The sequence below is a fragment of the Leuresthes tenuis genome, unplaced genomic scaffold, assembly GCF_036924035.1.
Source record: "Leuresthes tenuis unplaced genomic scaffold, fLeuTen1.0.hap1 SCAF_24, whole genome shotgun sequence".
NCBI classification, from domain to species: domain Eukaryota; kingdom Metazoa; phylum Chordata; class Actinopteri; order Atheriniformes; family Atherinopsidae; genus Leuresthes; species Leuresthes tenuis.
The window spans coordinates 9,166,704-9,191,075 of record NW_027325378.1 but is presented as its reverse complement, the minus strand read 5'-3'; the positions used below and the strand labels follow the sequence as shown (position 1 = coordinate 9,191,075).

Sequence of the window (24,372 nt, the reverse complement as noted above, 5' to 3'; positions counted from 1 at the left end):
TTTCTATGGCTTTAATAATAAACGGTCCTCCCATCTGGCTCTCATCCACCACATTTCCACATAATACAACGGTCAGCGTGACAACATATCTAAAGTGTTTTGGCAGCAATGTGAAATCTGACCCCATTAAAAAAGACCAATCTGCTGATATGCTGAGCTAATGCAAGATACTAAGCAGGGTCAAGATACTTAATGCGTTTGAATTAATATGGCATGTTTTTTATGAGTTCTTCATGCTACAAGCCAATTAATTGCTTGCCAACATGACAGATTTGTAATGCTAAGATTAAATGAAAAGCAAAGGCAATGAATGCACTAACCATCAAATAAACAGGAGTGTGCGTGTCTGCATTCGGTTTCAACACTCAAAGTCTATAACACAGAGATGTTCCCACACTGGAACTGTTGGACTATTTTTTTCTACTGGAAGCTATGCATAATACAGAGTAAAGCTAAATAATTCACACAGTTAATCCATAGAAAAACGTATATTCACTGGCGGTAGGAGCATCAATATCTTTAATGTGTGGTAAAGTATTATTACAGCATTGTGAAAAGAAAAAAACTCCATTACAAGTAAAAATGCTGCATGAGAAATCTTACTTAAGTAGAAGAACATACAGTCATGTGAAAAAGGAAGTACACAATGGCAGTGAACCGGTCTAAGGTTATCAGTTCTAAATTGGTTTATCTTCCATTTTTAAAAGAAACACAAAAACTCACAGTCAGCTGGCAATGATTGCTGCACATAAAGCTGTGCAGTTGTTTTATACAGAATTATATAGATTAAAAAACATCTTTAAATTTGTTCGTTGACACGAACAAGAAGGACGAAACAGATAATGAGGTCAGCTGTTCAGGAAATTCCAAATGCAGGGTGGTCTCAAGAGGTCTATTGTGAGTTCTGACTATGTTTATATCCTGTTTTGTGTTGCTTTGATACAGACAATCTATATAGACATGGAAATATTCACTGAGCTCACACATAGGAGTTGGTGACATGTTGTGACAAACAAGTAAATTAATTTAAAAGAATTGTTCTGTAATATCACCGAACAAACAGAAAGTTTCCCATGAAAGCAGCGCGCTCTACCGGTTTAACGCGGTACTGCAACAGCTGGTAGCCTTTTTAAATGTTGGAAATCTTAAAAAGGTTTTTTCTGTCTTATTTGTCTGTTTGAATCAATTTAGTAACTAAAAATTGGTCCATATTATATGAAATAGATTCTTACAGATGGAAAACTTCCCCATCTTCCACACAATAAACATTAAAGCTACGATAAACACTTATTTGATGGAGGCATCAGATTATTCCTTCTGAGAGGTACAATTATTCCTTTTCTAAATATTCACCCGTATTGTGACCAACATCAACACCTTTTGCTACTCTTCTTTTTTTTTCTTTTGTCTGCTGGAACTGGTCTGTTTAGTCACAACACATATCAATGAATGGCCAAAGGCACAAGCTCAACTATTTGGTTATCACTTTGAAAGTGACTGGACAGATAGATATAAACGACAGATGTGGCTTGTTTTAACCAGTGACTCAACAGTTCCACAAATTACCTCTGAAGTCCTGTAGCACTAAGCCTCTGTATAGAGCAATGCACAACCAACTGTTGTCTTACTCATCCCACGCTTGGCTGTATCTATAATTAACCACCCTGTCAACATTTTTTCTTTTGTTGTTTCGTTTTTTTTATCCTTTCATCCTTTAATTTTTTTATTTGATTCGCTCTACTTGAACAAGTTAAAGTCTGATAAAAGTGAAAATCCTGTTTTTCAAAAGAAACCTCACTAAGAGGGCTACATAACACATATTTACAGCAACATATAGAACTCAGTCAACTATAGGCAGACTTTGAAAGCATTGAAAAAAATGACTAAATTAATAAGAAAATATTAGCTCAATCATGAAATAAGTATATATCCTTGATACAATATAACCCCCAACAAAACAGCAAAGTATAATAGAGTGCTTGATTATCAAGGCAAAACTAATGGGAAACCAGTTGTTTATTTGATGTTTGTCTTTTTTCTTTTTTTTATAGGAATCCCCATTTTTGCACGGGGGTCTCTTAAAATCTATATCTTCTAATGAGGGGATTGTGCAATACACAGGAGCATCAATTCTTTCTTCCCTTAAATGGACATATCGAGGAATGTCTACGCAGGCAAGGGAGCGTTTCTGGAAGTTACATTTATACCACCGTGGGGGTGTCAGGGTTACATTCTATGATTTGTTACCAACAATATGGTAAGGTTGTTGGTTATAGATTAGATGAATGTGGTTATAGAAACTAAAATCAAATATTTTAATCAAAATAAGTCCGTCATCAATTTTCAAATAAGCAGGACTGGTTTCACAGCTTGCGGCCACCCCCATTTTCCTTTGTTGGTTCATTCTGATGTTTTGTGCGGAACCAACATTATACTCAGGAAGTGAAGGGCGGTGGTTGAGAAGAAGAGCAACATCAGGCAAGTTGACGAGTTGAGAGGTAAGACTGTGTTCAGATGTTCTTTTTTGTATTGTTTAAACGAACAAGAAACTGTCTTAAACCTGTATATCATATAAAAGTGGCCATCATTAAATATTTTTGGTTAATCACGCGCCACCGCGCTGTTTTTAGCGTTCGGTTAATACCGATGAAAACACGGCTAAGTGTTAGCTGCGCGGCTAACGTCTCGGTAGTTACTAAAGTGAAATCTGATTTATTATCAGTAAGCGAATGTTTCCCACTTGTAAATTTAGTTTTTGACTTGAGTATTAGTAGATGTGCATGTCTCTAACGGCTGCTATCTGTTCAGTTTTCGTGTTTAACGTTGTTCAAAGTAGGCCGCAAAGCACTAAGACTGTATGGACGTGGTAATGTCAGGTGTTGTGGTGAAAATAGGTAACTGATCTGACAAGCAGTTGGTGTTGTGCCAGATTTACAAACTCACTAAAAGAAAATTACATTGATGTATCACAGGTTAGTCTAAGACAAATTAATCCATTGCCTGTTAATCGGCAAGAAATTGTCCGTTTACACCAATAAAAGACGATTACTTGCTCTGGTCTTTTTTTCCGTGTAAATTAAGATTGTTTTACATTGTTAAGGTTGATGTTACAGCATCTCATTAGCTATGTTATTTGTTGCTTCCCGAAAATAAATGTGACTAGACTAGATCTATGTGGACTGAATAAATGTGATTATATCTGTATGGAAGAGCCTGACTCTTAAATGATTGTACTCGCTGTCCATATTAGTTAGTCCCATCAACGCCCAAGTGTCAACATAAAGATGTAAATTTTGCACTGGAGACATTTCCTGATAAGTACATCTCTCCTCACACCAGTAATTTCCCTCCTCTCAGTGATGGCTGGGCACTGACCAACCTAGAAAGATGAGGAACATTTCCATTTTTAGCTCAGTGAGGGACATCACTCTGGGGATTCACAGCCAGAGAATTACATTATGCTGCCAGTGAACCGGCGAGATCTTGATTTGAGCAACAGAGTGATCTACTCCCTTTGAATGTCTCTCTCTAATGGGTTCTGAACCTTTCTGTCATGTATTTTTATCCTGTTTTTCTTTTCTCTGTTCTCCTACCGTGTCCTCTTGTAATTCACGTCACCGCCTATAAAGAAGGGCTCGGTGGAAATTAGTCAGACAAGAGCTGCAGTCATTTCATTCGTTATTTAAATTCCTACAGTGAGATAATCAAATTGTGAGCGTTGTCCAGCCACGAAAATGTTCACTTCAGTCTGCAAAGGCATACAATTGAAACATGTTTGGTATTTGGTGGGAAACTGGACAGAACTTTTGATAATTTGACAAATACTTAACATTTCTCTGGTGCCTGATTACTACTCAGATGTAGTGGCAACAGTCTTATGATAAGAAAGAGATGTATTCTGGATATGTGTTAATTTGATCAGTTTGATCTAAAAATACTTGTTGAAAACAACACAATGCTGCTTATTTTAAATAATTGGTTTTAAATCTTCTGCGAGACACATTATGTTTACTGTTTTATTCTTTGCCTTCAGGGCTCAGCTCTTCACACATTGCTGAGTTGCATCAGAGTACATTACACGCTGTCTGCTTTATCAGATTTTTTTTCATTTCCTTCCACAGAAACAAAAACAATCAAAATGTCGAGCAAAAGAGCTAAGGGAAAGACCACAAAGAAGCGCCCTCAGCGCGCCACCTCCAATGTCTTCGCCATGTTCGACCAGTCTCAGATTCAGGAGTTCAAGGAGGCTTTCAACATGATCGACCAGAACCGTGACGGTTTTGTGGACAAAGAGGACCTTCACGACATGCTGGCCTCACTGGGTGAGTGAGAGTCTCAGAGACGGTGTTCGTTTCAGGATGAGCTGAAGTCGGATCCCAAACGTAGTCCGAAGATGAAAGCTGTTTTTTGTTCTTTCGCTCATTTGGGTGTTTAGCTGCATCTGATGTTTGGAAAAGTTAAAAACGGACACATCAGCTGGTATTGTTACTTGAAAGTTTATGATTTCTGAACGCTTTACATTCAGAAAATTAATAGAGCTGAGACAGAGTTACATCAAAGTTAAAGTGCATTTGCTCTAATTTCTGACCAGGTGGAAGGGGTTGTTAAGCACAGAGTCCAGAGTGCAGTAAAAGATTTACAGGATATATTATCATTTATGAAAGCCTGTTGAAAGCATTTCCCTTTTAATTCTAAGTGTGTCTTTACCTGTTTTTCTACAGGGAAAAATCCAACTGAGGATTACCTGGAGGCCATGATGATGGAAGCTCCTGGACCTATCAACTTCACCATGTTCCTCACCATGTTTGGAGAGAAACTGAATGGCACAGACCCTGAGGATGTGATCAGAAATGCATTTGCCTGCTTCGACGAGGAGGGGACAGGTAAATTCAGACAATGTAATCTGTTTTTGTTTTTTTTTAATTTTGAAGAGGAGGATGGTGTCAGTCTGTGCGTCATTGTTTTGTTTTTTTTTTGTTTTTTTTGTTTGTTTTTTTTCCTTTTGTGTTCCAAATGTGATTTTTGACCCGATGCAGAGCACTTTGCATTGCTACTATCGTTGAAAATCTTTTCAAACACCATGTTAGCTTGCTTAAAGCGGTCCAGTACATTTTTGTAAAAACACAGGTTTTTTTTTTTTTTTATTTCAAGGGAAAAAAAAAAACTTTCTTTTCTTTAGTTGCAAGCAAAAATAATTCTTTAGAATGTGGTGTCATTTCTCACCTTCTAATCTGATTCGACTGTAGGCTTCATCCAGGAGGATTACCTCAGGGATCTGCTCACAACAATGGGTGACCGGTTTACAGATGAGGAGGTGGACGAGCTCTTCAGGGAGGCTCCCATTGACAAGAAGAACAACTTCAACTATGTGGAGTTCACACGCATCCTGAAGCACGGTGCCAAGGATAAGGACGATTAAAGAGCCATACATGATTGTTTCTCCTTCCACCTTTGCTGTCAGCTAGATCGCCGTGCTGCATGTCTCGACTCTCCTGTAAAAACCCAGTTTTAAACAAACCAAAGCAATAACTATCCACTTTGTGTGCTGTGAACTTCCAGTATTGCCAAATGTTCACATCTGAATTAGTTTTTAAAATGTCATGTAAAGATGTGAAGTGGCAGCACTTTGGAGGCTCCAAGGGATACAACTTTGCAATTCATGTGATCGGGTTTAGCTGAACTTTTACATTTTATATTATAAACTTTTTAGATAAAGTCGTCTATCAAGTTGTATTTTGCCAGCTGTTTCTCTTCCATAAATGACATCTGAAAAAAGAGCTGCATTATTCTCTCGGTTTTTTTAAGGGGTAAAACGCATTCTTTTGCACCATTTTTCTCTCGTCTGGGGTTTGTCTCGACATGTGTTCGCTTCTCTGCGAAATGATTCAACAAGCGCTGACTCGCGCTGGCTGGATTCTTTCTTTTAAAGGGCCAACAGGCAAAAACAGAGTTGGCATTATTGTTGTGGTTGTTAAATTCAACCCTGACCAGACGGGAATTCTCGGGTGCTAAGATGAACCGTCTTTTATGGTGTCTGATGCCTTTTTCCAGACAGGAAGCAGCTTTAAGTAATAAAAATGATTATCTAACACGCACGGAGCTATCAGATTAGCATGCTAATCATGTCCTGTGACCTCATACAGTTTCATTTTATTGTGTTGGATTGATTTAGATTACTCCATGAAGATCTATGACAGTACTGTGTAAATATCTTGAGCCACCCCAATGTCTCTATAAATGCAGGATATCAGTACAGTTCTTTACCAAAACATGCAAAGGTAAATTGAAAAGAGTGACCTACATAAGGCATAAACAGAGTTGGCATATTCATGAGCGTGATTGTTGATATTTGGTATGACCATCTTCATTCTTCAACGCACTCTGAATGCGCTTTCTTACAGTTAGCCTTAGAGAATAGTCCTCCAGACTTCTTGAAGGACATTCTGAAGGTCTGATTTAGATGATCAGCTGAAGGGCCAAATGCATCTATTAGGTTTCTTATCTCGTAAGGACATCATACTCAGATACAGCTCATTTACTGAACACCAGCATGCCAAGTTTTCAGCTAATAGCACTTTGGGAATCAGCTCATTGATTCAAATATTTCATATCTGTCAAACTGAATAATCTTTGGCTTTCTTTACAGATGCAATGAAGTTGTGTCAATAATGTTTAATCCGGTGAGTTAGGCACTTATTTTTTATTTTTTTCAAGGGTGAATGATTCATAGGTTGTGCTCAAGGGGCTGTGCCAAATTTTAAAACTACATTCCTCTGAAAATAGCCAGCTACAAGGACTGGACTGAGAATGAGTGAAAAAACAGCCAATGTCAGAAGACAAACCTTGAAAGGCCTTCAGAAAGCCTGGAGAGTTGTTGCTAAAGTAAACTTTAAAAAATTACATAACTGTCCGACCCATTGGAGGGAAAATATGAAGACGTGAGGGGTTATGTTTAGTGTCCTACAGCTGATGAAGTCGGCTTGTTGTGGCCTTATTTGGAATTATTGTGCGGGTTAATGGCTTTCAATAAAATTTATGTTGGTATGATTTTATAAAAAAAAATAGGCCCTTACAATCAAACCAAAATCTTGGTAGTTTTAGATGGGATTGTGCAGTATTTGTATGGATTTTTATCGCCCTCTGGTGCCTGAAAATATTTCTCAACTATACGGTGCTACCTTCACTGGCTCCCCAAAAGGTAGACGATAGCTAGTCAAGTCAGATTTATTGTCAATTTGGTGTTTATGCCGGACATACAACTAAATTGAAATTTCGACCCTCACAGACCTACGGACCAATGCAGAAACAGTAGAAAAATAATAGAATATAATAAAACACACGGTAGAAATCAAATTAGATGAGAAAACAACACTACAACATCCCAATTGGTTTGCATTTAACATTTTAAAGTTCACCATTTCAGCGGTAATAATCATTATTTTTGAGGGAACTTAAAACAGCTAAAACTGAAAAAAATCACATGCATAAAAAGGAGAATCATATTTCTTTTACATTTTTTTAAACAAAAAATAGGATGATTTATATATTACCGGTATATATACAAAGATACGACATTCCCAGGGTATCGTGAACGCCTCACAGTCGTTATGGAACCACGCTTGGTGGTGTTGTCGCTGTAGTGGTGCTTTGACCCTGTTCGGCAGTCGAAAGGTCCAGGTATGGCTATGATCTATTTCCTCGCTTCATCTGTTATGTGTTTATTATTTTTTGATTAAACTGTCTGTCTTACAACATGCTTGTAACAACAACAACACGACTCTTTATGACTGAACAAGAAAGCTAACAGCTAAGTAGCTAACATAGAAAAGAAGCTAATGTTACCCAACAGCAGCCCTCAAGGTTGGTTAGTTAAGAGAGGAGGATCAGGATACTCTCAGAGCTGGAAGTTCAGGTCTTTTTATCTTTTTTTTTTTTTTGTTGTTGTTGTAAATTTGTGTTTGCTCACTGGTAAACCTTTCGAGTCTGTTGTTAAAACGTTTTTGTTTTTCGGTGTTTGTGTTCCAGCTGGGACCGGGAGTCCTGGACCAGGCTTATGGCTCTGAAACTGATCCAGAGTCTTCCGCTCCTCGGACAGTTTGGGATCCGTCATTACCCAGTTGGACCTGTCTGTCCCACCAGGCTCCTGATTACCAGCAATGCGGCTCAGCCGTGTGTAGCATGCCTGTGTACCTCAGCCGGCCGGTGCTTCCGCAGACACGGCTGCAGGAAGCCCCACCAGAACTGCGGGACAAGGAGCCTGTCCACCATCGTCAGGGAGCCCTCGTTTGTCGCCAGCAGCTCTGTAGGACTCCACAGAGATTCGGTCCCTAGGTTCTGTCTGACCCAGCTACACCGGCCTTCAGTTGCTGAGGAACAGGGGTTCCTGCAGCGCCTGGAGAGCTGCTCCGCCTCCCGACAGGTCTTTAAACTGCTGTGCTCAGTGGAGATCATGTCTGACAACATGGCTGCAGCAGCCCTTCACCGTGTGGCCGACCTGGAGCAGGAGGGCAGCGCTCTCAAAGATCCTACAGTCCTGGAGAAGGACACTATCCGGGCACTGTGCTTCCAGTTGGAGCAGGACTCTGGACGGCTGACAGATGCTGGGCTGGTGTCAGCTCTTCTGGCCTGCACACGTCTCTTCTTGGATCCCTGGAGCACACTCATGGTACGGCTGGTGTCCGAGAGTCAGACCAGGTTGGACAGGGGACAGATGACCGTTGGACAGCTGTGTACTCTGGGCCAGGCGATGCTGGCTATAGAGGGTCCGGGCTGTGTGATGCTGGAGCAGGTGATGGAGCAAATTCAGAGACAGGAGCCTGCCCAGTGGGGTCTTGCAGACCTTGTAGCTGTTTACAGACTTCTGCAAGGTTGTGTGGGTGAAGATGGAAAATACAGGGACTTGCTGAATGCAATGCACACCCATGCTGTTACTGTCACGTCCCAGATGGATCCCTCGGCTGTCAGCGGGCTGTTAAGTGCTCTTGTCACCCTGAACCAGATGCAGGCCTTGCCTCTTGTAATCAGTTTGTGTAAGCAAGCTGTTCGGCACGTGTCTTACTTCACCGACGAGGAGCTCACTCATGTACTCGGTGCACTCATGCACTTTGGTCACAGCGATCATTACTTCGTGGAGGCGATGGAGAAGTATGTTCCCACAATGGCCTTCACCTCCCACCCGGAGACAGTTTCCAAAGTGATACAGTTCTTTGCCCGCAGGAACATCCTGTCCCCCACTGTGTTTGATGCTGTCGCTGAGAGCTTTGTGTACCGAGCTAACGACTACAGCACCAGCCAGGTAGCCAGGCAGATCATGGCTTTTGGGAAGCTGGGTTACCTCCCACCCAATGCTGACCAGATGTTCAGGAAAGTAGAATCCATCCTGCACACACATTTCTCACACTTCCAGCCTCGAACGCTGCTCAACATGCTCCACGCCTGCACCCTGGTGGAGAGGTTTCCCGTCAATTTCGTCTCCAAAGTTTTCAGCAGTTATTTCCTCCAGCAGCTGCCAGGTGAAGTGTTGTCTCAGGCTCCCGCGGCGCGCAAACCTTCAGCAAACGCGTGATCAGACGAATCATTTTGTTGACGATTGTTGCTTGTGTTGTGTTTTGCACTTTCAGAAAAGGAAGTGGGAATTGACCGGGCTGTTCTGGCGAAGTTGACTCAGCTCTACATGACTGTGAAGCTGGAATGTCCCTTCTATGAGGTGAAGATTTTCTTAGGGGGAAATGCTCACAGCGCAGTCTTTAGCAAGTACAGATGTTTTTACGGCGGTGAAATCCTGACACGAGGTGGAAATGGAAAAGGAAGCAACGTGGTTTTAGAAATGTTTCCTAATTTAAATGCGGGGGCTACAAACATCTGCAGCTGTGCACCACGACCTGTGAGGAAGGATGGGCGTGAAAACTAAAAATGGGGTATTTAGGGATCACTGATTTGGGCCATTAAAGAGAACAGCTTACATAACACAGCCTGGTTTTATGCTAATATTAGGAATAGTTTCTCTGTGAGTGTAATAACCACGGATCAATAATTTTTTATTAAGATTTTTTTAAAAATTAGGCCTTTTGGGAGGGTGAGAATCAGCTTGACCTGTTATCTCTGACATGAGATAGTCTGTGTATGTTGCTATCCATTAGATATACCAAACAGGAAATCTGCATCACTGCTGACAGATGTTTAATTATAGACTGACTGTAAATGTCAGTATTCATCTTAATGTTCTGTTTTTTTATATATATATATTAACAGGGTCCACGGCTCCATTCAAAGTACCGCATCAAGTCTTTCCTCATGAGTGGTCGCTCTTTGGAGACGCCAGTTGACCCCCACCTGTACAACTCTGTGAAAAACGGACTGGTGGACTTGCTGGGGGATCGTTCGTATTTTGGATCCAAAGTTCTGACACCATACTGCTACACGCTCGGTATGACGTGCTTTCGGATTAGCTTCTCTTGTGAGTATTTCCAGTTTGTCAGCATTCCGTTTAACATTTCATGGTTGTTGTAGATGTGGAGATAAAGCTCGATGAAGAGGGATATGTGCTGCCCGCCAGTCATACTGATGAAGTGTACAAAAGGTAAATGGTTTTATGTATTAGGAGGGATTGTGATCTTATACAGCAAATGCTCCGGTCATCCAGAAGAGCTGGGTGGTCAAACAGTCTCTGGTCGATGTTGCAGGATCGCTCTTTGTATTGACGGCCAAAGGAGGTTCACTACAAACTTGAGGCAGCTGCTTGGAAAAGAAGCCATCAAGCAGCGACACCTTCGGCTCCTGGGATATGAAGTTGTTCAGGTAAGTCACTCATGGTCGTGAGTTTGTGGGTTTCATATGTTTTCTCTCCCGATCAGTTCTAAAACGGAGCATCGCACAGCTTTCCGTTCTCTTAATCAGTCCCGTTTTCTTTTGACGCAACTAAATTCAGTTTTTGCTTTTCTTTTTTCTAGATTCCTTATTACGAATTTGAAAAACTGCACAACAAGACCAGCGTGGTGGAGTATCTTCACCAAAAACTCTTCCCCCACACGTACAGGCTGAGCTGGTGATGAGGGAACGTGTCTGCCTTCAACATCGGGTCTTACTGTTTGAGCAGAGCTTTCTAAAAATTTAAACAGATCCATATTTATTTTTGCTAACAGTCATTGCCAAAAGAACATGTTTTAAGTTATTGATTCTGAACTTTAACATATTTAACTCATCAATAAAGTTACTTTTTGTACAAATGCTTTTTTTTTTTTTCTCCAATGACTTCAGTATCACATTATTTATCGTTTGAAAAATATATAGTTTATTTTGTTGCTGCGGCAGAAACTGTACAAAGTTAAGAGAATCCCAATTCCAACAATCCATCAGAGTCCGACACACTTAAACAAGCTCAGTCGGAGAATAAAAATCACAAACTTTAAACCAAGATTTCACCTTACAGTTTCTATCACTCATTGGACAGAAGATGCTTTGGTTTTCAATGATGCGCTCTAAGGCCAGGAGTGTCATTTGGATAAATACAAAAAAGGGCTATGATACATGTAAAACTAGCATGTCACGTGTCTGGATGTGTTCTTTAGGAAGCTGGAATCTGAGGAAGGCCAAACTCATCCACCAGAACGCCATCCTGCAACGCAAAAAGAACAGTGCTTATTTATGAAAGCCTTGTGAATAACTGTGTTGAAGCTGTTCAGAACAAAAACAAAAATGCTCCGTACCCTGTTGGTCGACTTGTCGCCTGGCATGCCCTCTGGGATGGAAGGAGCAGTCGCGGCGTCGTCCAAGTAGGAGCTGTCGTCATCCATCAGGAGCTCGTCTCCCAGAGCGTCCAGCTCTGAGGACGCAGCAACAGTTAAAGATGAGAGAAAATTACATCTACCTAAAGCTCAGTCATCTCGAACCTCTCAGATCTGGGGACTTTATTTTTATTCAGATGAAAAAAAAGCTCAAATAGTCTCAATTAGAAATATTTGGAATCCTGATAGAACCCCTCCCAAGTGTTTGGTCTTTTTTTTTTTAAATGTTTTTTAATCCACATCTTAAACACTCGCACTTTGGCAGCAGTCTGAATCGCTTAGAATGTGAAAGCTTGGAATGCGGGTCCTTTAACTTTGCTCTGCCGCGGGAAGACAGAAGTCAAAGTGGACAAAGAACTGCTTTGTGGTGGCGTGAACAAAAAGTGTTTTAAATAGTATTTCCACTGCAGGTAAACTGAGCTTCTCATCTGCTTCTTCTTCCCTTTTTCTCACATCTGGTGTTGTTATTCTCCTTCCAGTTCAAGCTAACCTCCAATTAAACAAATTAGATTAGGAATAATTTTAGACCAAATTTAGACGCTTTAAAAAAAAAAAAAATCTATTAGCTACAACAAGATAAATAATCATTAAGATATAAGGGGAAGAAAAATCAGGTAACAGGACTCTTTAGTGTCTGATGCATTTTTAGTGTTATCTGGAGATGTTTTTCCTCACCTGCTTCCAAGTCATCCTCGTCAATGTCAGGAGTGCCATAGCTCCTGCCCAACGCATCCTGGATGTCGCTGGCATCTTCCATCATGTCTCCCAGCTGATCTTGGAGATCCTTGATATTAACGAAAATGGAAGGTATTAAAATGTGTATCATGCACAAACCCCGCATCTCTCAAGGAAAAAAACCCAAAACACTCCATTTGATTTATTTTTTAAGCGCTAATGGATATGCTGTGCATGAATTTCCTTTTGATCCATCAGTTTTCCTTCTTAGTAAATGTGAACAATAAGAAAAAGTACCTCAATCTGATCAATTTTAACGTGCTTGTATGCTTTCTTCATGTCTTTGAGGCCCACTTTCATGGCGTCAACCTAAAAGGAAACGCACTGTTAGTACAAAACCACGTTTTCTTCAGCAGCTGGCTCTCTAGTTCATCATCTCATATCTTACTGTGGTTTTAGTGTCTTTTAGGGTTTGGATTGTGTAGTTTGTTTGTTCCATGTTGAACGACTGCTGCATGAGGTTGTCTCGCTGGCCCTCGTACCTGAAAGATATGTTTTCATAGCGGTTGTTGTGTGATATATTCAGCATGACAGGATTCAATATCAGGTTATAAATACGGATAGGTGCCATACGTTTAGTTATTAAACAACGTTAACACTAAATATGGGAAATAAATTGACTTACATTCTCTTCTGCTTCAAAACTCTCATCGCCTTTTGTTTCACCATGTTCTAGTGAAGAGATAAAAAAAAGTTGAGAATACGTATTAAATTATATCTACTGATGATTAACATGAAACTTTAAGTAAAGACAAGCATGTGATGCCAGGGAGTTAGTCATGCAGACACTGGGTAAGTCTCACACTGAAACACACCGACACCTTCCTTTGGTTATGAATGTGCATTATAACACAATGATCAGTGTCTCTGTGTTCAAATAGACATGTTGTTTTTGGCTGAAGGGTTTCAAGAGAGGGGCCCAGCACTGTTTGTTTTTCAGCAGCATCTGAATCCAGCATCCAGAAGTCACCTTTGACGGCCCATCTCTCATCTTTTTCATCTGATCCTTGTACTTTGCAAGCTCGACATCTAGTCTGGCGATTTTCTTGTCGACGGACTCCGCCCGAGAATCAACCTACAAGTAGAAAACAGAGCAGGACGTTAACTTTTGAGTCAGCTCTACCCAAATCACGAGCCGAGGAAGGCGCTGTCACACATATATACACACATATTCGCTATGTATTCACTGTTTTAGTGTTAAACATGTGAAAATCGCTCGGTTTGTTTCTGCCACCCCAGCCGGCTAATAATAGCCCTTAAGCCTGTGGACACAACCAACCAGTATAACTGGTTGCTATCGGTTCCTACACCAAAAGAAGGACACTGTTTTCACTCGATGACAGTCATATATATGCTTATAATTACGTAATGCTGAGTCATTGCCCGAAGAGAACAACTGAATGTTATGTTTAAAACAACCCTGTTTATCGACCAACACCTCGAACACAAGGCGATATGTAAGAACACAATCTTTACCAATCCCGTCTGACGTTCAAAATCTGGCAAATTCGTCACCTAATCGATACTAAGCTGTTCATTTCGAACAAATCACGAATTAAACGAGGCAACCTGTGGCCCGCTTTCTGCTAAATAAAGTTGGCTAACAGCTAGCAAGGGTCCATCTTTGTTTACTTTGTTCAACAGCAAAAAGTTACTTCAGGATTATACTTACGTTTCCTATGCAGTCTGACAAGTTCGGTGGTGGGCCTTTGGGTTTACCCCTGCCAAAAATACGGTTCATTTCGACAGAAAATAGGCTTGAAATGTGAATAAAAAGCTATGTGAATTCGCTGACAAGAGTCCACAGTCCGGCTGAAGGAAACACTCGGAAGAGACTTTCAGATGACGTAAGAAGAGTCACATGATTTCTGACTCTATCGACCACGCCCTCTTTCTTGCTTTGTTTTGTTTATCTATTTCTATGTGCATTATCTTCGTGTTAATCCATTTTGCTTTAATCTAGGCTATTATTTTCCCTCAAGGGAACAGTATGGCATGGTGATTTAATGAATAGAGTTCATAAATCAGTTTAACAAACAAACTATTATTTTATGTATTCATCTTCAGTGCTGTGCTTTTTTTTTTTCAATCAACTCTTGAGCACAAAAAATGGTTTTATCAACAGGATTTGGTTGAATGTGAAGCTTGCTCCATTGCTTTATGTAGCATGTATTCCTTGAGCCAGTTTTCCATAAGCTGCCCTCTATTTGTCTCCTCCAGCTGTCAATGTGCATGCTGTAAAGAAAAGGATATAGTTTTGCATTTGCCTGACATTGTTTGCTCGTTAAACACATGGCTGTACATCTGTAATCATTAAGCCATGTAATACCGATGAGATCATTTCCATGTTTTCAGAACTTCTGGAAGTCAAGCGAAAGCATGCACGACCATCCAGTTGTTACCATCCAGGATCTATACATACAGGGGCCTCAAAATGCCCCAGATTTTCAGAGTGGGAATAATCAGTGGGTTAATTAGGTTAAGATTTGTTTATTCAAATAATCTGGCAAAAATAACTGGATTAGATTACTCTAAATTAAGTCAGTTTAGCTATAAAACTTAATAGATTTCCTAAAGAATAGAGAGGTACACTGTTAATCTTACAGTCACTGTAGTTTATGTAATGTGTCTTGTTTTCATTATTATTACTGTATTCTCACTTTCTAACAGTATAAGCTGTTATCTGCTTGTTTTGCCATGAAGCCTTCACTCATCCTATTCTCCTACTTTACATTAACAGCTTGATAACAGTTGTGCTTACTTTTGTTTCACGGGTTTCACAGAGATGCTGTAAAAGTAACAGCAGTATGATATATCTGCTAAACTGTTATACATCACTCCAATGTACAGTGTGCTTGAATATAAATGTGCAATCCTTTAAAAGTACAACTAGTATGAGTATGAGTATGCTAAAAACTATTGTATTCAGATTTATGGTCATTTTACGGTGATGTGATATACAGCTACAACTCGATGATTACTGCCTGCAATTCATTGTTAATTTGAAATATATAGAGATAATGCAGGTCTTAATTGTGAGTTTTTAATATCATGATCTAATGAAAAGCATAATAAAATCCAGTGTTCTTGTCCGTTATACTTTTTTAGATACATTTTAGATTGCATTTAGATCATTTTCTGTTCGCAATGTAAGCTGTCGGTAACTGCAGAACCTAATTTTACTCTCATGTTTTGGTAATTGCATTTTCCATCCTCTGGGGGGAACAGCTAGCTTACAGTAAAATATCAAAATCTCCTCTCAACGCTCACGTCTGTGCAGAAAACACTGTGATTCAAATAAGACTATACGAGTGACTGAGTTTTGCTTGAAAATGAAATAATTCTAAGAAAATAATATGCACTGACAAAGTAACATCTAGAGCGTATCAGTGTCTTCAACACATGGCAGAATGCTTACAAATGAAACCTGACAACAAGATGAGCTCGTCTCTGCAGTAAGAAAGAATATGAGTGGATTTATGAAACTTGCTTTAATATCAAGAACTTCACAGACAGTACCAATACACGTCCTGCACAAAGACAGCAGACAAATCCAACACACAATATTAGATTTAGTGAGGACAGACTGAAAAGAAAAAACAATGTATCGGTCACAGTGTGGCTTCCTGGATAACGTCCCTTACTATCTATAAAGTGATAGAACATCTGCGCTTTGTCTATTTTTATGTCTGTATACATGTGGCAGCCTTTAATAACATTTTTAAAAGCACAAGTTTCTATATTCATCAAAGCTAAAGTTGTACTCCAATGAATTTGTACATATTTTACATAATACAGTCTGTTTGCAGTACATTCAAAACAACAGTACAGTCCATCAAGCATATACGGCTGCTGATCTTGCCTTTTAATTCACAGCAAAGATGATTGACATGCTACAAGTATAGTTTATTTAAATATGACTCTTGTGCAAAGATATTCTTTTTTCGTAATCTATACAAAATATTTCATACACACAACCATACTGTACAGGTGTTAGTATATACTGTAGGTGTACAGCTTGTCCAGACAGCCGTTCATGTGTTTTGTTTGTACAATTACAGCATGACAGGACTTTGTGTGATCACTGTAAAAGCCATACACAGCACATATGGTAAGTTAATCGTATCACATATATTCAACAATGTATCAGTCTGGACACAAATCCAGGATCAGAACTGATAGAGAGCCCTCTGTCAAATTTTAAATGCACATTCAAGTCCAGGATTTCCACATTTACCTTTACTCATCAATACTCTTGCCATGACGCAGCTGGAGATTGCCTATTTTCAACCGTCCACTGACTCTGTGCAACTTCAAAGACCACCGTGAGTCAGTTCACTCACACTGTGCTCAATCAGCACCATTCACACACTTCACGGAGGTGAAAAAGCTTTTTGCACATGTCTTTAAGCAGTGTTTCATGCTACTACTACTGACATGTTTGAATTTTTTTTTTTAAAGAAAGAACAATCTTTCATACATGAAGTGTGTTCTACCCCAGCCAGTCATCACTCCTGCTGCAACAAACATGTTTTCCTGGACTGTTAAAGGCACTTCTGGAAAATATCAAATTATAAAAGGAAATCGTGGGAATAATAAACATATGAGAAAGATGTACTTTGTACCATATTCAATCAATCTCTTGCTTCTTTTCCACTTAAAAACTCAACAGTTCTCCTCAGAATCACAGACATCATGACTTCTTATATTTTAACAAAGAATTGATCAATACATGTTTTCTCACAGCAGACTACTGTCACATCAGGAAAATCACAGGTGAAATTAATAACTTTGTTCATGGCTCAGTTCCATTTCAGTGTCTGATTGAGCAATGACAGTTAACCAGCATGCACAGTGGAGATAACTCCCCTGAAAGGAGGGCAGCCCTCATTAGAAAATCTGCTTTGTCTGAAGTGAAAAATGGCCAATTCTTACAGCTGTAAAATGTCAGAAAACTGTGATAAAACAGATAAGATATTCAGCTTAGTGCCTTATATAACAAAGAAATCCAATCTGAGACACTAGGCGCTGCAAATGTTTGTAATTTTTGCTTAAAAAAAAAACCTTAAACAAGTTTTCTTTGCACCTCAGTTATCAATATTGTTAATGAGCAGCACTTTCTTGGCAAAAGTAACTACGATCGTAGATAAGTCTTGATCAAATTTGGTCTTTTTGCACCAAAACATGACTCTCTTGTAAATTGCATTCATTTGGAAAGTCAGTATCAACTAATCAACTATTGTTAGGGAGCAAAGGTCAAAAGTCATCAGCCATCAGGGTGAAGTTGCTGTTAAGCAGACAAGCTCTATGATTTATGAAGGGAAATTGGAATACAAAGAATAAATGCTCCTTATCATTGTTGGCACTGTTTAAACCCCAGGTGATAGTAAAAAATATGAAGAGGATCACCTTTCATTATAGAATCAGTCTACATTGATGATGTATGTGTTAAGCCCAGGTCATGCGAGTCTTCTTTTCCTATGTGGGAAATTGAAGACAGTTCCACTGCTAGTCATGTGGGTTTACTAGTCTCGTCTGGGTTGTCCAGGGGAATAGCAGCTGTCTTCAAAGCACCGGGAACCTTCTTGCTCCCCGACACCTTCTCTCCCTTCAGTTTGGCCGAGAGGCAGAAGTCTTTGAAGCAGCGCTTGAAGTTCTCATCCAGAAAGGCGTAGAGGACAGGATTGAGGCTGCTGTTGGTGTAGCCCAGAGCCACGCAGAAGAAGTAGGCGGCCATGATGGCGGTGGTTTCGGGCACGCTAACCAGAGCTTTGACCAAGATGAAGATGTGGATGGGGGTCCAGCAGACCACGAACACAGCCACCACAACCACCACCAGCCGCGTGATGCGCCGCAGGTTGCGGTCCTTCTCTCGCGAACCAGACAACATTCGGACGCTCTTCAGCCTCAGGACCATGAGGGAGTAGCACACGGTGATGATGAGCACAGGCACGACAAAGGCGAAGACAAACACACATATCTTCATCATTGTGTCCCAGTATGCGTACGGTTCTGGGAACTGCAAGGCACATTCAGTTATGTCTGCAGAAAGACAGATGGGGGGGGAAATGATTATTAACTGATAAAGTGCACTTGTGTTTTTATCATGAATGAAATTTCACTTTGCACTTATGTGCCATCAATTTAGCGAGCTGTCACGGAACAGCTAATCTGCACTCACAAGGGAACATTTTGCTCTTTTGTTTGACATCATCTATTTTCAGGAATAATGAGTATGATGTGTGCCTAATGGAAAACTCTACTGACTGATGGACTTGATAGAAAAAGATGTTTCTGCTCTTAAAATCTTAACAGCACACGGCTGCAGTGAATCACGTGGAAATTGACTTTAAAACTTTATCCAAGGATGGTGAAAGTGCTTCCTCACCACTGTTCGTCTGGGTACCGCCCAGAACGAAAGCAGGTATCCCTGCAGCAGATGACAGGATCCAGATGCACACATTGATCATCTTGGCTTTGATGGGGGTGCGGAAGTCCAGGGCTTTCACTGGGTGGCACACAGCCACATAACGATCCACGCTCATCATGGTGAGAGTGAAGATACTGGTGAACATGTTGTAGTAGTCGATGGAGATGAAGACCTTGCACACCACTTCACCGAAGGGCCAGGTATTCAGAAGGTAGTCCGTGCTCTGGAAGGGCATTGTGGTGGTAACGAGGGCGTCAGCGAGCGCCAGGTTGAAGATATAAATATTGGTCGCTGTCTTCATCTTTGTGTACCTGTTGAATGTGCAAAACACAAGCGTGTCAAAATTTAATTCACACAGACTTCCCAAGCAGCCACTTATTGCTTCCATGTCTCTGTGGAAAACCTTTCCTCTTGGCTCATTATGTATTAAACAGTGTGCATTAGTCCATAAAGCTGTCTTGAAACTCTAATGTAAATTTTCTGACTCACACTCCATTGTTATGTAGAGTATGCCGCTCACTGCAAGTCACGAGTGATCAGCTTGTTTAAATCTAATTAATTATGATGGCATTTTCTGCGGGATGACTTCTGCAAAGTTTAGTCTGAAAGTTTAGTCAAAGTTTTTAGACAGAAGGAGAGAGCAAAGGTGAAAGTATATGAAAGGTGCCATTTGTCTGTTTTTCCAGCACGATTACGTAAAAAACCACCAAGCCAAAGTTCACAAAACTTGGTAGAGAGGTGGAATATGAGTGAAGGAAAAAAACCACAAAGGTTTTAACAATTTGTTCACGTATGTTTGAACTAAAGAATCTCCAAGAACCAGCCTGGCAGGCATCCAGCAACAAAATAGTCGCTTGCAACCTCCAGCTCAGAGTACAACTATTTTCACATAGAAGTTTCATTTTTCAAATTAGGTGTAATCATTTTCAATATGTATAATCCCTCGCATAGATTCATAGATTTATGGGAAGTCCGCAGGTCTACTCACTGTCAGTCTTTACAGACATGATGACCTACAGGAAAGAATATCAAAACGACGCTGCCTCACTGGTAATTTTCTTTAACTTTACACACATTACTCGCCCTCACCTCACCCATTTGTTTCCATGGCAACAAAGGCAGGTCCTGTGTGCAAATTGAAATCAAGATGGGTAAAGGAAAATCATTTTCTCACAAAGAAAAAGGTTGGACTCGCAAGATGCAGCGGCCTCACTTTGTGTTCTTACCTCTCGGCTTTGTTCAGACTTCACGTTCATCGGATTTATTTCACAGATCACATTTTCATCACTGACCGTCAGAGCTGTTATTATTAGATCAGGTTTGTATCTATTTAAAATTTAGGCAAAACAGTTGCTGTAGTATCCACAAAGACGGAACCCATTAGTTTGTGGATTTCTATCCTAAAATATGACTGTTTTTTTTTTTACTTTCAGGCTGCAGACTGACACCTGACATAAGATCAGAAAAACACAAAGTAATTTCAAACCCATTATCTGCTTAATACTATACTTAATTTCAGAAGTACCACCTGTACCACACTGACCAGAAAGTATGTATTATCTTAGTATTTCATGTGAATAATTAATCATTTTAAAATGAGACTTTCATTGGCACTATATATTAATGCCCTCTGCTTCAGATATCAAACCCAGTGGCTACGTTTGCCTGTCTGTAAGCAACTTTTAAACGTAATTTCTCTGTAGAAACTTCCCCTAAAAGTTCCAGAAAACAGCTTGCTTTGGAATCAGTCCCCTAGTTCTCCATGTGGTCTTCCAAAGCCCTCTGCTTGTTAGTTTCGCTCAGTACTGCCATCTAGTTTTACCGCTGTAGCAGATGTGAGCACTCTGGTGTTGAGCTAACCACAGTGAGAGAATGAGCACATGAATCAGAGGAGAGGTTTAGGATTTAAGGGGTGTTCTATTAGTTTTGCAGTGGGGTTGTGTGTTCTACCACAGTGTCTTATCTAAAGTAGAGAGCAGTCAGAGTGCTCTCAGTTTGGAGGAGGAATTCTGAGGGGGGGGGCTCTATTCTGAGAGATATTCAGAATAGAGCCAACAGAGGGGCGCATTTTTTCATAGCGATTCAAGTGAATGCTGTATTGTGAACTTTGACTCTCTACATCACTTTTGTATCACACTGTTATTTGCTTTAGTAAATAATCACTGTATTTTCTCAACAGATGGTCTACGCTGTGCCACGGTGTAAAAATCCAGAGTACAGTGTTGCTTGAACAGCTATGAGGGTTTTTAGGTTTGAGGTGTTGGATGGCAAAAAATGTGCTCTTCTGTTGGACCCATGAAGAGTTCATGTTGGCTTGGTTTCCCGTCAAGAGTTCCTCCCTGATTCGCTCCCACTGCTGTTTACTGCAAGTACGACACAGACTACTCGCAGGTACTGTACAGTCGGCAGTGAGGCAGGGCATTTTTAAAGTTCCAAATATATCTGTGGACACGTTTCTCTGCAGCAAACAAGTCTATCATGTTTATTGGAAGATAGGAGGAGCACGCTTCTATTGTGTGGATAGTTCAAATGCTCAGAGAGAAAGCCAGAGGGAAAAAAGACCATAAGTGGTGAGAGATGGAGGGATGTAATGGTCTTAAATAAACCAGAAGCAGGATCAAGATGATCAGCAGGGTTCTACTTCTACAGCTCTGATTTTTACTTTGTTGTTTGCTCTTTTGCAAGTAATGCAAAAATAAATAACCAGAATGTTATTGCAACGCATCTGTGGAGCCAGATAACTAAATATGAAAGTTTCTTTATTGTTCTGTTTTTTTCAGTTAAAAATTTTAAAATCTAACCAGGTGAAATTGGAATATATCCAGATTTAAGCTGTCTGTCTGAATGAGGACCTTGTGTGGTACACTCAAACAATGAAAAACACGAATGCGCATTGGAAAAGCACGTGATTGAAGCTGCTTTTGTCGACTGGAAGGATAATGCCAATATATTGCCACACTTTACCTCCCTGAGCAAGCCATTGATCATTGAGAAGTTGAAAGGTTAAAGAAAGAAACAATAAACAATTTCAACGATTCTTTGGATTGTTTTGCCCAATGTACAAAACCGAACGGGTGGGTGACTTTGGTTGGAGCCAAACTCTGTTCGTTTCATTACTTCAAATACATGCAATTTATAATAAGCATCAGTAACGATAGTAATCTGCATGAAGGAAAAGAAACCTATAGTATAATCATCATTTGCATTTAGAGATGAAAATTGATCTGCACAACTATAAGTGGCTCTGTAACCTCTATTAACTTTGTTGGTCTTGTTGCTGGGCTGGTAACACAGTGGATTTATCAGCTGTAAACAGCTGTTTGCTGTTGCAGTAAACTACACTATTTAAGAATCAAAACAGAATGTTGTGGGCATTTGATTCAAATGATTAACTGAAAGGTGCAGAGCTGAGAGAACCTGCAGAGTTCATATAGAACTATTGCTTGAAGTAGCTTTAATGGAGCAAATAAATTAAACAATAAGTTAACCACCAAGTCAGTGGCTTCAAGTAAAGAGCTGCAGTTCAATATAGCATCTGTTTTGTGACCCATGGTTAGTGCAATTCAAGATATTTGTTTAAACTAAAACACCATAAAACCTTTTCTGCTTTCCACTAAATCGTCCTCAGCGGAGCAGTACCCACAATAAACGTACAATCTTCTTTAGCAAATGAGGAAATAAAACTGACTTTCACAAGCAGCCGAAGCAATCAATCTAATAGGAGGTAATTGTTATCTATGAACCGAAGCCTTCTGGAACGCGCTGCTGCATTTCACATTACATCAAACAGGATTTGTCACTCATGCAGATCATAAACAATTTCCAATGAGGGGAAAGCAGGCTATCAGTTTGATAAAGCACCACCAGTTTCAGCTGTAATTAATATCTTATGCAGACTTTTAGAGAGTTATAGAACATTGTTGTTCACAGTTGTTGGATTCATAAAATGGACTGCCTTAAGAGAATTTGGGAAGACTTAGTCCTGTGCTTTTCTTTCTTGACACCTGTATTTAAATGTTCATCCCCTTGAATCATTAACTGACAGCATCATACCTTTTATCAAAAGTGCATCCAAGAACAACACTAACACAGACCTCATGGCCTATGGATCACTTTAATAACCCAAGATTAGGTTTGAGCTTCATCCACAAACCTTTAAAAAGGACACAGAGACAGAAAGTCCTGTTTTTAAAAAAAAAAAACACGTCACGATTACGCTTCCTTTTATGTGCCAAAAAGGAAAGCCACTCTTTAACCACACTTATCTGTTCTCATTTACAAATAGTTTTTTTTTCGCACACCATAGCATATAGTTTTAAATGTGTTCTGCAAAGGTAAGAGAAGTATAAAACAATGACCTCACCTGACGATCACATACATGACGAGGCAGTTGCCCAACAAGCCGACCACAAAGACCACGGAGTACACCGCAGTGATGATAGGGATGATGGGAGACATGCTCTCCTGCTCCCAACCATTATCGTCGTGGGTCACATTGCGGCTGTCAGAGTATCCGGACACCCAAAGAGAAGAATTAACCGGACAGTCCTCCAGCAGCGAGAGGCACTTATTGTCTTCTTTGAAAATCTCAACTGGAGTGTTTTCCATATCGACACCTGTTTGATTTAGATCGAAAAGGGACTTTGAGTGCCACATAAAGCATTTTTTAGAGATGTTAGAGAGCCTGCTGTGGTGGGCAGATGCAGTGCGACTGAGCAACAAAAACGCATAAAGTAACACTTCGCTCCTGATGGAAATTAGGAGGGAAAGTGTGTATGGTTGTGTTAAAGCCAAACATGGAACCTGCACAAACGCATTCTTGCTCTAGTGACACTTGTAGATCATACAAAACATGGTCAGGAAAAACACAGGGAGCTCTGTCGTTCCCGGGGAAAAACACGCACTATAAGCAAAACAACTGTAATATGAAGCTGGCGGGTTACTCACCTTTATAAACCACAATTAACGGCACAGCCTGGGAATATACTAAGAAAAAAAATATAATCTTCCGTTTATATAGCTTGTTTCCTTGGTAGGGTTGCAGCTCATCAAAGTTTGGCGGTGGTTCTGCGCGCAAAGAGACGAGAAGCAGCGGCTTTGCGGAGACTCATGCACACGCAGTGAGGGGGAGGTGGCGCGCAGTCAGACTAGACATACGCAACACACACACACACACACACGCACGCACATAAGGGCACACATTCTCACAAAATATTAGATGACAGTGCGATGACAATAGCCTGCAGACAGGCACAGAGCTCCCCACGATCACCGTGTCACAATTGAGGAAAAACCGTCCAACATCATTAAACAGGACATCCCTGGTATACAAGTGTTTATAAGAGAAAGCCCACCATTAAAATTACATTTACACTGCAGGTTAATAGATTTACCCACTGATTATTTACGGCCGATTTAATATCA

The 24,372-nt window shown here is 40.2% G+C and overlaps 4 protein-coding genes across 4 annotated transcripts; 2 read left to right on the top strand and 2 right to left on the bottom strand.

Moving 5' to 3' along the window:
- The first annotated feature begins 2,422 nt into the window (after positions 1-2,422).
- On the top strand, positions 2,423-5,733 carry myl12.1 (myosin, light chain 12, genome duplicate 1). The gene is made up of 4 exons (XM_072378249.1): positions 2,423-2,498; positions 4,122-4,322; positions 4,722-4,883; positions 5,247-5,733. Exons 2-4 carry the CDS (start codon positions 4,139-4,141, stop codon positions 5,417-5,419), a joined length of 519 nt encoding a protein of 172 aa, XP_072234350.1. The 5' UTR covers positions 2,423-2,498; positions 4,122-4,138; the 3' UTR covers positions 5,420-5,733.
- A 1,865-nt stretch (positions 5,734-7,598) lies between these two features.
- Positions 7,599-11,202, top strand: fastkd3 (FAST kinase domains 3). Its single transcript, XM_072378658.1, has 7 exons — positions 7,599-7,677; positions 8,026-9,512; positions 9,621-9,706; positions 10,252-10,426; positions 10,510-10,579; positions 10,683-10,797; positions 10,950-11,202. Exons 2-7 carry the CDS (start codon positions 8,054-8,056, stop codon positions 11,046-11,048), a joined length of 2,004 nt encoding a protein of 667 aa, XP_072234759.1. The 5' UTR covers positions 7,599-7,677; positions 8,026-8,053; the 3' UTR covers positions 11,049-11,202.
- A 61-nt stretch (positions 11,203-11,263) lies between these two features.
- Positions 11,264-14,352, bottom strand: chmp5b (charged multivesicular body protein 5b). Its single transcript, XM_072378591.1, has 8 exons — positions 14,191-14,352; positions 13,489-13,593; positions 13,144-13,190; positions 12,907-13,000; positions 12,756-12,827; positions 12,459-12,567; positions 11,706-11,821; positions 11,264-11,614 (listed from the first exon to the last, which is right to left on the bottom strand). The coding sequence occupies exons 1-8, from the start codon at positions 14,257-14,259 to the stop codon at positions 11,564-11,566; spliced, it is 663 nt and encodes a 220-aa protein (XP_072234692.1). The 5' UTR covers positions 14,260-14,352; the 3' UTR covers positions 11,264-11,563.
- A 1,661-nt stretch (positions 14,353-16,013) lies between these two features.
- On the bottom strand, positions 16,014-24,047 carry LOC140284454 (delta-type opioid receptor-like). The gene is made up of 4 exons (XM_072378315.1): positions 23,892-24,047; positions 23,312-23,564; positions 18,907-19,259; positions 16,014-18,560 (listed from the first exon to the last, which is right to left on the bottom strand). Exons 2-4 carry the CDS (start codon positions 23,554-23,556, stop codon positions 18,031-18,033), a joined length of 1,128 nt encoding a protein of 375 aa, XP_072234416.1. The 5' UTR covers positions 23,557-23,564; positions 23,892-24,047; the 3' UTR covers positions 16,014-18,030.
- Positions 24,048-24,372: the final 325 nt, after the last annotated feature.